Source organism: Budorcas taxicolor, chromosome 14 (genome assembly GCF_023091745.1).
Source record: "Budorcas taxicolor isolate Tak-1 chromosome 14, Takin1.1, whole genome shotgun sequence".
Classification (NCBI taxonomy): Eukaryota; Metazoa; Chordata; class Mammalia; order Artiodactyla; family Bovidae; genus Budorcas; species Budorcas taxicolor.
The window spans coordinates 62,023,554-62,039,059 of record NC_068923.1 but is presented as its reverse complement, the minus strand read 5'-3'; the positions used below and the strand labels follow the sequence as shown (position 1 = coordinate 62,039,059).

At 37.5% G+C, this 15,506-nt stretch overlaps 1 protein-coding gene across 1 annotated transcript in view; it reads right to left on the bottom strand.

Annotated features, from left to right (window-relative positions):
* Nucleotides 1-15,506, bottom strand: part of TRPS1 (transcriptional repressor GATA binding 1) — a 222,685-nt gene that overhangs the window by 195,702 nt on the left and 11,477 nt on the right. Inside the window, exon 3 of the mRNA XM_052651820.1 lies at nt 7,829-8,955. Within this exon, the coding sequence (XP_052507780.1) occupies nt 7,829-8,955 (1,127 nt within the window). The remainder of the gene's footprint in view (nt 1-7,828; nt 8,956-15,506) is intronic.

Below are 15,506 nucleotides of genomic sequence, written 5' to 3'. Positions count from 1 at the left end.
AATATGATATATATATATTCTTCACATATACAGAGATTCAGACTGATACAGTCTATGTACACATATATATACAAAAAGGGGAAAATATTATTTATGGAGGAAAAATAATATTTATGGTGCAGTTCAATGTATGTATATAAATGTAATGCACATATACAGTGTAAACATTTGTAAATATATGTGAATATATGTATATAGTTTTGTTTTGCTGGTTTTTGAACTCTGTAATGGTGTGAAGCTACAAATAGCTGCCTTTGATTTGTTTTTATTCAGTCAAAATTTTACAGACATTCACGTTGTACTCAGTTGTCATTTATTCAAATTCACTGTTGCATAATATTCCATGTATGAAAAATCTGCAAGTCATGTAACTAATCTCTTATGAATTATGAGGTCTTTTCTTGTTTGTTTCGGTTTTTTATTTTTGTTTTGGTTGTTCTGCTCTTTAAAAAAATGCTACTCTGAACATTTTTTCACTTGTTTACTAGTGGTCCCAAACAAGAAGTTGCCTTCTGAGGGTTGAAATTATGTGATCTTTGGGAATATGGGCATCTGATATTGCCAGAATCTGATAAATTCACTTTATAAAGTCATCAGTTCAGTTCAGTCACTCAGTCGTGTCTGACTCGTTGCAACCCCATGGACTGCAGCACGCCGGGCTTCCCTATCCATCACCAACTCCCAGAGTTTGCTCAAAGTCATGTCCGTTGAGTCAGTGATGCCATCCAATCACCTCATCCTCTATCGTCCCCTTCTCCTCCTGTCTTTGAGTCAGTTCTTCACATCAGGTGGCCAAAGTATTGGAGCTTCAGCTTCAGCATCAGTCCTTCCAATGAATATTCAAGACTGATTTCCTTTAGGATGGACTGGTTGGATAGCCTTGCAGTCCAAGGGACTCTTAAGGGTCTTTTCCAACACCACAGTTCAAAAGCATCAATTCTTTGGCACTCAGCTTTCTTTATAGTCCAACTCTCACATTCATACATGACTACTGGAAAAATCATAGCTTTGACTAGACAGACCTTTGTTGGCAAAGTAATATCTCTGCTTTTTAATATGCTGTCTATGTTGGTCATAGCTTTTCTTCCAAGGAGCAAGCATCTTTTAATTTCATGGCTGCGTCACCATCCACAGTGATTTTGAGAAAATTAAGAAAATTAAGTCTCTCACTGTTTCCATTGTTTCCCCATATTCATTCCTCCCCATCTTCCCCATTGTTTCCCCAGTTGATTGCCATGAAGTGATGGGACCAGATGCCATGATCTTAGTTTCATGATTGTTGAGTTTCTAGCCAGGTTTTTCACTCTCCTCTTTCACTTTCATCAAGAGGCTCTTCAGTTCGTCTTCACTTTCTATCATAAGGGTGGTATCATCTGCATATCTGAGGTTATTGATATTTCTCCCGGCAACCTTGATTCCAGCCTGTGCTTCATAAGCACTGGCAAATATTATCTACTTTATCCATTTTTTTACCTGTTATATATTTTTTGTCATAATTATTTGTCTTATATTTTTGTCTTATTCTTTGTGGTTCGTCATATTTTCTCTGTAATTCTTAATTAATTTTTGCCTCACATATATATTTTTATATTCATATTTTATATATCAGTAATTAATATATCTTGCTGATGAACTGAACCTCTTCTCATTGGTAATGACTTATCCCACATACGCTTTTTAAGAGTCTAAACTGTATGAGATTAATAAAGCTACCTCAAGTTTTATTTGGTCTGTATTTGCTCCTATAACTTGCTACATTTTGTTCTTTCAAACTCTCAGCCTTATGCTTTAAGTGTGTAACCTATACAGAGCTTTAGTTAAATATTCTTTTTTAATATGTCTGATAATATTTTTAAGTGGAAAGTTTAATCCCACAGGTTCAAGATATTTGATATATGGACCTTTTACCATCTTTTAAAAAAAATTCTATTTGTCCACTTTTCCCCATGTATCCTCTTTTGCCATTAAAAAAAGATTGAATTTGATGGGTGTTCTCTATTTTGTTGTCCATTTTGCTCCTCTAGAGCTTTGGAAGTCATGTACTCATCTCCTACTCTTTCCTTTGTTGCTGTTATTTAGTTGTTAAGTCCTGTCCAACTATTTTATGACACCATGAACTGTAGCCCACTAGGCTCCTCTGTCCATGGAATTCTCCATGCAAGAATACTAGAGCAAGTTGCCATTTCCTTCTCCCAAGGATCGTCCCTACCCAAGGATCAAACCCACATAGCCTGCGTTGGGAGGCAGATTCTTGACCTCTGAGCCACCAGGAAAGCCCACTCTTTCACTAGCTATCCCTAAAACTAATAAAATATGCATAACAAAATTCTAACTCCAGACAACTCAAGCACCTTAGAACACCCTACTTCTGATCAATCTCCCTGCAAATAAACATAATAGTGTTGCCTAATATCTCAGTCCACCCCTTTATAATTGCATAAATTAGGCATGCTATGGTTGTTAAATATAATTATTCACCATTCCCTGGTCTTCGTTTATGTGAAAATGTCTTTTCTCTTAGTTTTGAAAGGTAGTTTTGACAAGTAGACAACGCTAGGTAAACTTTTTTTTTCCCCCTTCAAAACTGTGAACAGTATTCTTCTCTCTTCTGGTTTCCACTATTGCTGATAAAAATCTGCTATTAACCAAAAACTGTTTTCTGAATAGTTGAGCTGTTGTTTCTCTTTAACTGCTCTAAGGAATCTCTCTGCCTTGGCATTATAATTTTTACTCCAACAGTCTATGACTGAATTTATTTGCATACAGATAGTCCTCTACTTATGATGACTTGACTTACAATCTTTCAACCTTTTAGGATAGTGCAAAAGCCAAAAGCATTCAGTACAAACTGTACTTTGCATTTTTAATTTGGATCTTTTCCTGGGGTGTTGATACACAGGATTTGTAATACAATGGTGCTGGGCTCAGCAGGGTGCCCCAGCTCCCAGTCATTCATGTGACCATGAGAAAAACAACCAATGAAGTTACAACCATTCTGGACCCAACCATTCTTTATTTTCACTTTCAATACAATAGTCAATGAATTACATAAAATATTCATCATTTCATTATAAAACAGGCTTTATACTGGGCTTCCCAGGTGGTTCAGTGGTAAAGAATCCACCTGCCAATGTAGGCAACACAGGATCAAACCCTGGGTTGGGAAGATCCCCAGGAGAAGGAAATGGCAACCCACTCCAGTATTCTTCCACGGGAAATACTCCAGTATTCTTCCCATGGGCAGAGGAGCCTGGGGGGCTAGAGTTCATGGGGTTCCAAAGTGTCAGACACAGTTTAGTGACTCAACAACAACAAAACCCATCAAAAGTCAAGAAAAATCTACATATCTACATAGTATATGGTATCCTACTTTGTATCTGTATTTTATGTTTTTCATCGCTTCCCTGGTGGCTCAGAGATTAAAGCGTCTGCCTCCAATGCGGGAGACCCAGGTTCGATCCCTGGGTCGGGAAGATCCCTTGGAGAAGGAAATGGCAACCCACTCCAGTATTCTTGCCTGGAGAATCCCATGGACGGAGAAGCCTAGTAGGTTACAGTCCACGGGGTTGCAAAGAGTCGGACACCACTGAGTGACTTCACCTCACCTTATGTTTTACATCAGTGTTAAAAACTCTTCTGCCATTATCTCCACAAATATTGATTGCCTATCTTCCATTCGATATTATTTTCTTCTGGGACTCTAATTAGATTCATGTTAGAACATCTTGTATTTTCATATCTTAATAACCACCACTGATATTTTCCATCCCTCTCCCCTCCTTTAAAGTATTCTGGCTAATACCTCCAGATTTAACTTTTGATTAACTCAATTGTTCTCATTCATTTGCCGATCTGTTACTTCTCCTATGCATATGATTTAAACTTCAGTAATTATAGTGTTCATTCAAAAATGCTTTTGTTTCTTTTTTTAATATTCCTGGCTATTTATAGTTTCTTGTAGCTTGATCAATTTATAAGTGTAATTTTCATTTATTTAAACATTCATTAATTATTATTTTCTCAATGAAAACTGTTGATTGGAAGTTTCTGGGTATCTAAAGCTATTATTTGCATTTTCTACAGATTTCACATGTAGCATTTATAGCCTTGCCTGTATAGTGACCTGTTCTAATGGGGAGCTCATATGAGGTTTATCTTGGGCCATCCAAAACATGGAGGTGTAAACTGGAGTATCTTGCTAGAAACAAATTTCTGTATACCTCTGACAGGACTCAAAAAGAAGGCAGTAATATGGAATCACATTAGTCACCTTCATGATGCCAGCTTACAGTGAAACTCTTGAACTCAACACCCTCTCTCTGCCAGTGATCGCAGGCTTAGTCTCAATATGACTGCAATGCCAATGTCAGTATTTGCCCTCTGTACAAACTTGCATTGCCCGTTTGCTCTCCCCAGACTGGGTTTAGCTCCCTTTTGGTGAAGGGGAGAAAAGAAAATTTCAGAAACTTCTCCTAATTCATGAAAGTCTAACATGTCACTAAGAAGTATGTTTTATCTGGCATAGTTGCTTTTCTCCTAATTCATGGAAATCTAACATGTCACTAAGAAGTATGTGTTATCTGGTGTAATTGCTTTGTACGGATATATTCCTCCTATAACACCAAAAGCATTAAATTATAACACTGAAAATTCTGAAGAAGAAAATAAGTCAGTTAGAGAATGGGCAGGCTGGTTAATGAAATAATATATATTTAAAAAAATGGAGTATGAGAAACAAATTCAAAGAGTGGAACATAACAACTTTGTCATGATGTGAAGTATGGGAGATCATAAGTAAATATAAAACATAAAGAAAGGCAAATTGGTCAAATTTCACTTACTAACTGAATAATGTTGGAAGTTCAACTCAGATTAAACCTGGTTCTTTGGGAAAAGGCCCGTGGGATGAAATCCTCACTGAGGTTTTTCTCTGATAGCTTTAAATCAACTCTCTTGCTTCTCAGCTATAGCTATTTCATAGCTACATCATTTTACACATTGTATAGCTTCCCACTTATGCTATCTTTTTATTACATTGTAAGCCTTGTATATAAAGTACTCAAAAGTCTAGAATATTCCATAGTAATAACAGAATTATGGTAAAATTTTCCCAACATGAGTAATATGAATAAATAAAAATTTAACTAGAAACTGTCGTGATGTAGTAAACATCTCCTCTTATAGTATCTTCAAAATTGGCATTTTGGGAAAGTGCTTTGATAGCAAATAATGTTTTCAACATTCATGGATTACTTCCTTTTATATCCCTGGAGCCTCCAATGTTCAACTTTCAGTAGAGTTTCTTTATACTTCTTTTTGTTTGTTTTTTCTCTCTTTATACTTCTTACTGAGCTGTGACTCCTGAAACTTAAGTGTCCACGTTTAGAATATTTCTATAAGAACTCTGACTCTAGATAAACTACTCAGCACCCTAAAGGACCTAGGACCACACAAACTACATTAGGTTTTAAAAATAAGTGCAAGAGTATTATAATGTTTTAGAGACAAGCAGTGCTAATTTTGTTTTAATCTAATAAAATGCTGAGAGGTTGATTTACATTCAAAATATAGTATCATTTTGTGAGTCCTCAGAAGGGTTCCAAGACCATTCAATAATCAAAGATTAAACTAAAACTCACTATGGAGATTTTTACTTATTCATAACTACTGTGAAGGCAAAATCTCACTGGGATTTCCTCTATTTAAATACTCAGTGAGTACCCATCACTTCGCTGGGCACTACGCTAAATCGTGCAGAAACAACAGTGAACAAAACAGAGACTAGTCTCTGGAGCTCACTTTCATTACTGAATATTAACTAAACCCAGATTATTCAATAATATTTTTATTAATATTTTATTTCTTAAGAGATTTTTGTCTGTTTAACCAAAACATGTAATCTCTATTTTTCCAGCCAAGTTTTTAAGCAGTGGCCTCACCTTCCTCAAAAAAAGTCACTCATTCAAGGGATCAGGTATCTACATATATCTGTGTGTGTGTTTGTGTGTATATTAGCTAATATCTTCATGATTTAAAAAAGCCTCCTCCTTAAAAAAAAAAACAAACAATGAGTTATCTAATTTTTGTATCGCTTAAGCAATGTATATGCACAGTATGTATACTAACAGGGCTGGGAAGAAAGTTAACGTCTGCCTGCCCCAGAAATAAATTAGCATGCAGCTAACATCAAAAGAGCCAAAAACACTCACTGCAAGTGTGAACACATATTTGATTGCAGGACTGTGTTTTTCCCAGGGCGGACCTTATAAATTAAACAGTGTAAATCTAAAGGAAGTGTTTTCTGAACATTTAGATTCACTGTGAACATTAGGATGCTCTTCAAATTAACATCTAACATTATTAGCCTATTGTTGGACATAAACTGCTTCATTACTGGTGACTGAGAAAACATACATACACCAGTACGAACACAGAACTTATAAAAGAATGAGGCAAGAACACTGGAGTGGGCTGCCATTTCCTTCTCCAGTACATGAAAGTGAAAAATGAAAGTGAAGTCGCTCAGTCGTCTCCGACTCTTAGCGACCCCATGGACTGCAGCCCACCAGGCACCTCCATCCATGTGATTTTCCAGGCAAGAGTACTGGAGTGGGTTGCCATTGCCTTCTCTGAAAAGAATGAGAGGAACTATTCAAAATCTCGGGATGTGAACATTTAAATAACTAGACTTTTTAACTAGGATATTGAATCTGCATATGGAAAAGCTCTTGAAAATAGTAAATAAAGCTCTTTACTTTGATGCTTAGAAGCACAATGACAAGAAAATGCACTATACTATCTGAATGCACTATACTACAAAGATTTTGTGGAACTAATTCCTACTTATAACCCAGTCTCAGTTTAAATGCCCCTTCCTAGAGGAGACATTTCCTCCTTTACCATATTGGGCTATATTGTCACTATATCCAAATGCACAGTGTTCTCCACTTCCATCTTTTCTGAAACTCTTCACTCTTACAATAAGCTGCTAAGATCTTCCCTACTAAACCATAAGTTCCATAAGGGCACCATCTATGTTTCTCTTCTTTTCCTTTTTATATCAATGCCTTGGCAATGTGCATATTTTTGGAGTAAGTTAAGGAATGAATACATAAATAAAGACATGAATTCTAAGTCATCTCTAGAAAGCATGAAAGATTAATTGGAAAAGTTAATGTCTACAATGAGAACAGGATGAAGGGAGAAGGGAAACATTAATACACCCTACATCTATTTAAGAATCCGAAACACTTAAGCAGCTTTACTCATTCAGAGTGTAGAGAAACCCAATTCTCACCTTCAGACTACCGTCTGTATGCAAAACAAGGATGTCACTTAATTTTTTTTAAGCTAGAAGAATGTCTGATTTCATCTGAAAAGCAAAATAAGCAATATGTTCTCAAGTGAATTGTTTCCCAGCTGGAACAGAGAATAGAAAGTATTATGGTGGCATCTTTCATCTGGAAGCTGCTTCATGAAAAGTCATGGGATACGGGGTCACACTTAGCAAGGGCAAAGAAACAAATTGTGGTAAACCCATCAGCATTATCAGCATCATTGTGAATTTTAAAATATATTCAGTAGCTGGTATAAAACAGGTATGAAACAGAAGTCTAAACAGTCTGAAATAAGTGACCCAATTAAAATCTAGGGTTATCATGTCTAGCAACATGAAATCTTCAGTTTCTATGATTTTATAGAACACAACCTTGTTCTATAACTTCCCCCGGTCACCACAATCATTCCCTACAATTCTTGGGTCAGCCCTCTGGATAATTTCTATCATTTTCTCCTGACTATGTCGTCCCCCCACCAACCCATGGCTTACCTGTAGTGTCGGGAAATCTCTTCTTCCACCTGGGTGATGAAATCACATTTGGTACATGAGTGTTCTTTGCTTTCCTTGACAGCCGGCTGCCCGTCTGGTCCTTGCAGGTGACTGCCTTCTTGCTTGACATCCGATGCCTGGGACTCGTGCGCGCTCTCATAATGAAAGAGGAGCACATCCACGTCGGGGGTGGAGAACGAGCATTGGTGGCACTGGTGCTTGACTCGCGAGCTTCCGGCCGCCCCAGGAGACAAGTGCAAAAGCAAGAGCGCACAGTGGGAACAATTGCTTTTTCTACAAGCGAATGGATAAGTAATTTCTCCAAGGTGCTTTTCTGGGCTGCAAAGGCCTCTGGGACAGAATGGACAGTGTTTAATGGTACACTTATGAATGTTATGGAGCTGTTGATAATGGCGAAGAAGTGGCCCCACCACAATGACGTCGGGGCCATGGCTCTTGGAATATCGAAAGTCACAGAACTGACAGTTGTAGCTCGTGACCACATTATCCTCGGCTCCCTTGCTGGAGAAGTCCTTCTTCTTCACCCCACCAGAGCCCTTGTCTGCCTTGGTCATTGGCTCCCCTTCTGCGCTTTTGGCTAGGTCGTTCTGATTAATGACAGAGCCCCTGGAAAGCTTATCATTCAATTCTGGATTAAGGCCGCCTGACTGCGCTCCACCATGCTGCTTCCCGTAATGTTCCAGCAACTTCAGTGAGCTCGAGGACTCACAGCTGAAGCTACAAAACTTACACCAGTAGTAACTGGTGGCCTCTGTACCATTTTGTCTCGAGTCAAGGGGCTTGATGGGCACTGAGTAACCAACGGGTGTGTCATCTACCGCCTTGACTGTGATCTTGTCCTGCCATTTGCCCAGGTCTCCAGCATCACCAGACCGGACTGCTGGGATGGATTTGTTAGAGTTTTTCTCTGAAGGTTTTGCACCCTCAGAGGAGGGGAGAGAAGCTTTTATTTTGTTCGGGTGAGTCTGAAGAAAATGTTGTTCTAGTTCTGTTGATGAGTTGCCCATGTAAGTGAAATTGCAGAATTTACAGCGGAAATACTTGGTGTTTCCTTGGCAATCTGGGGTCTTCCGGCCGATGCCAATGAATGTTCCACCTGAAGTGACCTGGCAGAGAAGACATGGATGTTACTTTAAAGGTATCACTAATTCAGTGTTCTCTGTAGGCGGGTGGAGGCGACACTGCTAGGTATTCTACATCAAAAAATACAATACTGCTTCTGCTTATTATGAAATCACTTGAATAATTAGAGCCAAAGAAATTCACTCTTCATTACTCAATAGCCACTCTCTGAGAAGCTCATTATGCTAAACATTTTTGGCCAAAGTATCAGATGAAGGTAAGTAATAAAAGTACTATAATGAATTCAAAGGAGTTAATAATATATACTTTTAAACAAAAGACTAAGAAGATGACTTTCAATTAGAGGTTTTAAGACTGCCTCCTTCAAATCCCGCAGAAGCATCCAAATCACTGGGGATTTCTTGTCACAAAGCTAAGGGTTGCTGTCAAAACCAGAGGCAATTGCTCAGAGATTACTCAATGCAGGCGCCCTCCAAGGAAATCCTGTGTTCAGTTCCTATGGCAATGAGGCTGCAAAGATGAAGTCTATGTTTCGGGTAAAATAAAAGTGCTAAATGACCACACAAAACGGTTCATGGATAAAGCCCAAGTACGCAGTTAGACTGAAAGTAAAATGAAATCGCTGGGCTTGAAATCTTGGTGAAGGAGGACTAAGGTAAGGAATTTAATAAAATGTTTCCCAATCTAGGACAAATAAAATGAAGAAAAGCTTCATGAGCCTTATTTGATGAAGGCTCTGTCTCATAGCAAAGACTCAGCTGCTCTGATGAGCTGGTTATGGGGACAGTCAAGGACTAAAATAAAATAATTCCACCATAAAAATCACAACAGCTTGGTTTCCTATCCAAAATTTTTAAAAAAATGTATATAGTGCTAGGGCAACCACAGCCTTCAAAGGGCATTTTATATAAAACTCTTCTCTGGGTACACCATACCAGGCGGCTCAACTGAGTGCCAGCACCCAACAGTCAAAATTCATGGTTTGAAGGAGTTTTGACAGAACTGGTCCAAAGGGGGAGAAATTTCCTTTTTTAACAATCAGGGGAATTTTTAAAAATTTTCCAGCAACCAGATGTAACAGATTAAGCACGTGGCATAATTGTGTTCTTCCTTCTTTCACAGCTGCTCAAAAATGACATGTGTGATCACTGCTCATATCCAATTCACTCCATGAGAAAAAGTCTCAAGCATCTCAAAATCATTTAAAAGATTCTACTTAACATGCAAATAATATTCCTTTAGCACATTGAGAGACATGGCTGTACACTATTGCACAGGACCAAGACAGAAGTCCATTCTGCCACTTAAAGAGGGGTATGACCTGGATAGAATGACTTAACCTCTCTGGTCAACAGCTGCCTCCTTGGGGGCAACCTTTAAACTTACTTCCACTATTACAGTTTGAGAAGATGTGCATGAACACACCAACGGCTCAACATTTACTGTACATTAAGATAATAAATTACAAAGGACTCCCACAGTCCTTAATCGAAGACGACAATGTTTCACTTTAGACAATGTCTAAATTTACCACGGCAAACCCCCAGATTGCAGTCTGTTGACAGCAGAGCATCATCTAATCGGAAGGGCAAGACTGGGGGCACCCTCCCAGGCAGCAATCTGACAATTAATCACTGGTGTAAAAGATGTCGAGGCCAGACCACACAAGATAAGTCTAATCACCACTCTAACTAGCATTTTAGAAACCAAAGCAAATAAAACTTGCAGTGAAATGTAATGTATAACACTGTAAAATTCCTCCATTTTCTAATTCAGTAGAAATGAGAAGAACCTTGCTTTCAAAAACAAAATGAAACCTTTCAATGGCATGCCACCTACTCAGGTACTTGGTTCAGAAACTTCAACTTGAATCAAAAGGCACAAATTCAAAATTATTCCCATCTTCTCTAATGTAGGCAAAGAAAACCAGTGTAGAAGCTCTCAAGATGGAAATATGCTTCTCCGAGCTACCATGTTTCTTCAGAGTTGCCGAGTTTCCCTAACAGAAAATGTTTTGAACTATTGCTTGTAGAACAAGGATTCCTGAGAAACCACGACACATCATCACTATTTCTTTGATTTTGCAATCTTCAAGCCTCATGTTTCATGTCCACACTGCAAGGGCTGAGCAAAGAGCTCATACAGTGTTAAGAAAGCCCTAAAGTTAAAATTTTGAAATGAATTAAAATGACTATGAAGCATCACAATATCTCTTTCAGTAGTTGACATCAACTTTAAGAGTCAGAAAATCCATGCTAAGAAAGACTGAACAGGACATTTCATACCAAAAACTGCCAGTTAAACTTTTTGGTCTGGAATTAATTAAACTACTGTGAAAAGTGTATTAAATTTTTTGAATTGGTAGTGTCTATCTGTCTAAACAGTGTGCAGCTATGCTCAGTTGCTTCAGTCGGGTCAGACTCTTTGCAACCCTATGGACTATAGCCCGCCAGGCTCCTCTGTCCATGGGATTCTCCAGGTGAAAATACTGGAGTGGGTTGCCATGCCCTACTCCAGGGGATCGTCCCAATCCAGGGATCAAACCTGTGTCCCCTGCCTGGCAGGTGGATTCTATAAGTATTGAGCTACTGAGCGAGCTCCGTTTTTTAGGATGCTTTTAATGGTTATATACTTTATGCTAAAAACTGCCTTCATATTATTCACTGTCCTTCAAACAACCAATAACACAAGGATCTCATTTAATGAAAAGAACAACAATACTGACATATATGGATTATCTATTTGCCTTCCTGGTAAACAGTATTTAATCACATTAGTATTACATATTATTAAAAGTTAATACACTATTGGAATTACATATCCTATATATTATAAAAGTCAACTTTAGTAAACATAATTACTCAGTGTTCTATTTCTTTTCTCTTTCAAAAAGAAGATTTTAAGGCTACATCTGTGGCCATTTTTATACATTATAAGAGATGTGGCAAAATATGACTGATGTATATCATTTAACTGTCATTTGGAAATAAAATATAATTTCTTATTTTAGGACACCATACTTAAGACTATCAACCATGTCCATTTAATTTCATGATTCACAAATGTTGACTTAAAACAACTCTTTTCTAGATTAAACCCAAATACACAGCAAGAACAGTTAATGCAAAATCAATGTTTTGCAGCAAAAGTTTATTTAATCTTCTTGCCAGGGAACAGCACCTACACTTTCAGAGAATTATTTGCAACTTTCCAAGCGGTTGAACCCAGACATTGTGATAGAAAACAACTTATTCCCTAGCTATGACTATACTAAAAAGAGATCACAGCAGAATAAAGAGTATAAACTTTAATGTTTCCTCTTTTGCTAACCAGAACTCTAATAAGAATCCGTTAATCCAGCAATGCCTTAGATACAGATATCCACATTTTAAAATTCCTTTTAAACTGCAAATTCTGTTTGGGCCAAAACTGACACCTTGTCTCTCTAATAGAGATCAGAAGTAAACAAACTAGACCACACCTCTGTTTTTAAATTACCTATATTGAGGACTTCCCTGGAGGCTCAATGGAAAAGAATCTGCTGGCCAACGCAGGAGACACAGGTGTGATCCCTGATCTGGGAAGCTCCCACATACCTTGGTGCAACTAAGCCTGGGCACCACTACTGAAGCCTGCATGCCCTAGAGACCCCGCCCAGAAACGAGAGACGTCACTGCCAAGAGAAGCGTGAGCACCACAACTAAAGAGTGGCCCTGTTCACTGCAACTGGAGGAAAGCCACTGCAGGAACAAAGGCTCAGCGCAGCCAGAACTAAATTAGTTAATTAATTATTTAAAAGCTCTTTAAAAAATACTTATATTTTATGATAAAAATTTATAGAGAAAATATTTTATTCATTTGTGTTTATCTTTACTTACATTTGTTTCCTCTCAAGGGAAGTCTCAAGACGAATTCTGTGAAAAGACACATTATTTAACCTTCTGGAATCTCAGTTTCCTCATCTTTAAGGGTAGAAAGAATACCGTACGCCTTGCCACTTTTTAGGATTATTAGGAGGATCAAGTGATAGAATGCACTTGAAAGTTATTTGCAAAGTCTAGATCAGTCTAGAATTCTTTGAGCTGATGGGAATGTTCTGTAGTTGTCTACCCTGTTGAACATGGCAGGCACTAGCCACATGTGGTTATTAAGCACTTGAAACGGTGCTAGTGCAAATGAAGAACTGATTTTTTTTTAAATTTAAGTTGTTTTAATGACTCTTTCATAAATTTAATTAACTGAAATATAAATAGCCACATGTAGCCGGTGAATACCATGTCAGACAGCACACTCTACAGTACTATTCACATGAATGAAACTATTATTTAATAAAATGAACTATCTCATGAATTTCCCCGGCCACTTGAAATGACTAAACAGAAGGGGAAGTAGTAAAGTCAAACTCAAATACTTGTCACTGCTAGTATTCTTAACTGTAAACAGAGAAGCTCAATTCAGTTGTTACTAAGCTAATGCTTTCATTTACATTCCTTTTTGGACCAGACCGAATGAATGGCATCTCATTCATCTTTGGAAGTAAGCAGGAGAACGATACCCTTTGCTTGAATGAATGAATTAGTTACCAGAGATATGAAATCTCCCACCTACTTGGGATATGGGGGCTATAGTAACTCATAGCCTTATTGTCATTAACTCAACATGACAAATGGGCTTCTTTAAACAATGAGACAAATTGCATCTTTCACCCAAAACAAACGGATTATGGAGCCATTCACTTGTGAATCAGAGTTATACAGAAACACCCAAGATACCTGTTAAGGCATGAAAAGGAACAGATTTTATTATAAGTTGTTTTTTACTGATGGAGGACTATGACATCTTTTTATTCTATTTTAACCTCAGTTCTAAAAACTCTTCCTTCCATGTAGTTTGTTCCACATCTTTCATTTATAATTTATCTACATATGGCTTTTCACAAAATTGTTTCACTACAGAAGTTAAAAATATAATAGGTTGACTCTTTTTCAAGGTCTTTAACCTCAATTTAGTTCTTTCCTTCTAATAATATGGAACAAAAACTAGTAAGAATCATATCTAAAAGAATATGTCAAAGGGAAGGATCTTTGAAAGCCTCAGAACTCTTTAAAATGACACTTTAGTAAATGTACTTATTTTCAATGGAACAAAAAGAGTTGTTTGAACTAAATACAAACTTCCTCACATGTGGTTCATTTTCAAGTACTATAATTGATAGCAACAGAAACAATTAGGAGGGTACTAATTTAAAAGGACTTGAGGTTACTGGTTGATCATCAAAAAAGTAAATTCTTGACAATAAAAAGTTAAGTTGTTAAAAATCACTGTTAAAATACTAAACTCACAAATAATGTAAAGAAATCTGTCAGGGCCCATCATGGCTGAAAATAACTAAATTCAGGATCAAAGCGCTAATCTACATCGGGGGTGTTTCTGTGTTGTACAGTGCTTCAAAAAAACACTGCAGAATATAGAGTGCACTTCAACGATGTATCTTTGATGGAAATTAAATATTTAAAATTTCAATAACAAACATAATTAAATGGCAATCAGCTCAGTCTCGTGTTATCATATATCACATACATATATATATATAGCCAGAATAAATCCCATAAACAACCTTGTCATTTGGATTTACAAAAGCCAACTATTTGGGCAGGTGCGGCGGGGGCGGGGCGGGGAGTGGATCCGTAACTTGAATTGGTAGAAGGGGCAAATATAAGGGTTAAATACTGCCCATTCTTAATTATCTGCATTTTTATAATAAATTTTTTCGATTACAGTAATAAACAGTCTATCTCAAACTGGTTTTTCTCATTTTACTCAGCATAATATCAATTTAATTTTCTATGGTTATTTGGTTTTGGAGAGACAGAAAACCAGTAAACCTTCAAGTCAGTCTCACTAATTTAGAAGATAATCTCTTAGGAGAAAATATGCAAAAGAAAACTGAAAATGCAGTGTAAGTGGATGATAAGGCTGAGTCCATTATCCATAACACTCCTTTCCTGCATCTGATTTGCCATCACTGCTGGCTCAGAATGGAGATAAATATTAATTGTGTTTGTTCTAAAGAGGGTCTTAATGGGAAATGAGAGCTGAATCACTGTGGAACATCCTTCCTTCAGGGAATGGTGATTCGTGGCATGCCTACTACATGCCAAGCACTGAAAAGACTCAAAGAAATGACAAAATCCCAAACCCCCAACAGTCTGCATTTCAGTGCAGAAAACTCCCAGCTAAATAAATGACAACAGTGGAATATGTACTTCTGCTCAAGATGTACCACGTTCCATGATCACACAGAGGAAAAGCACCTAACTTACCCTGACTGGTCTGCAAAGGTTTCTGAAAGGAGGTGACAACTGAGCTATGGACAGATGAGTTGGCATTTGGGGTGAGACTCAAAGGTGGTGATCTCAGACAGGCCTTTCAGGTACAGGAAACAAAATGAGTAAAACATAAACGAGGATGATACAGTGCAGGCTGCTCTCAGGAAACATGGAGGAATTTGGGGGCTGAGAGAGAATTTGGAAAAGTGATGTCACATTGAATTATACAAGTATACTTAAAATAA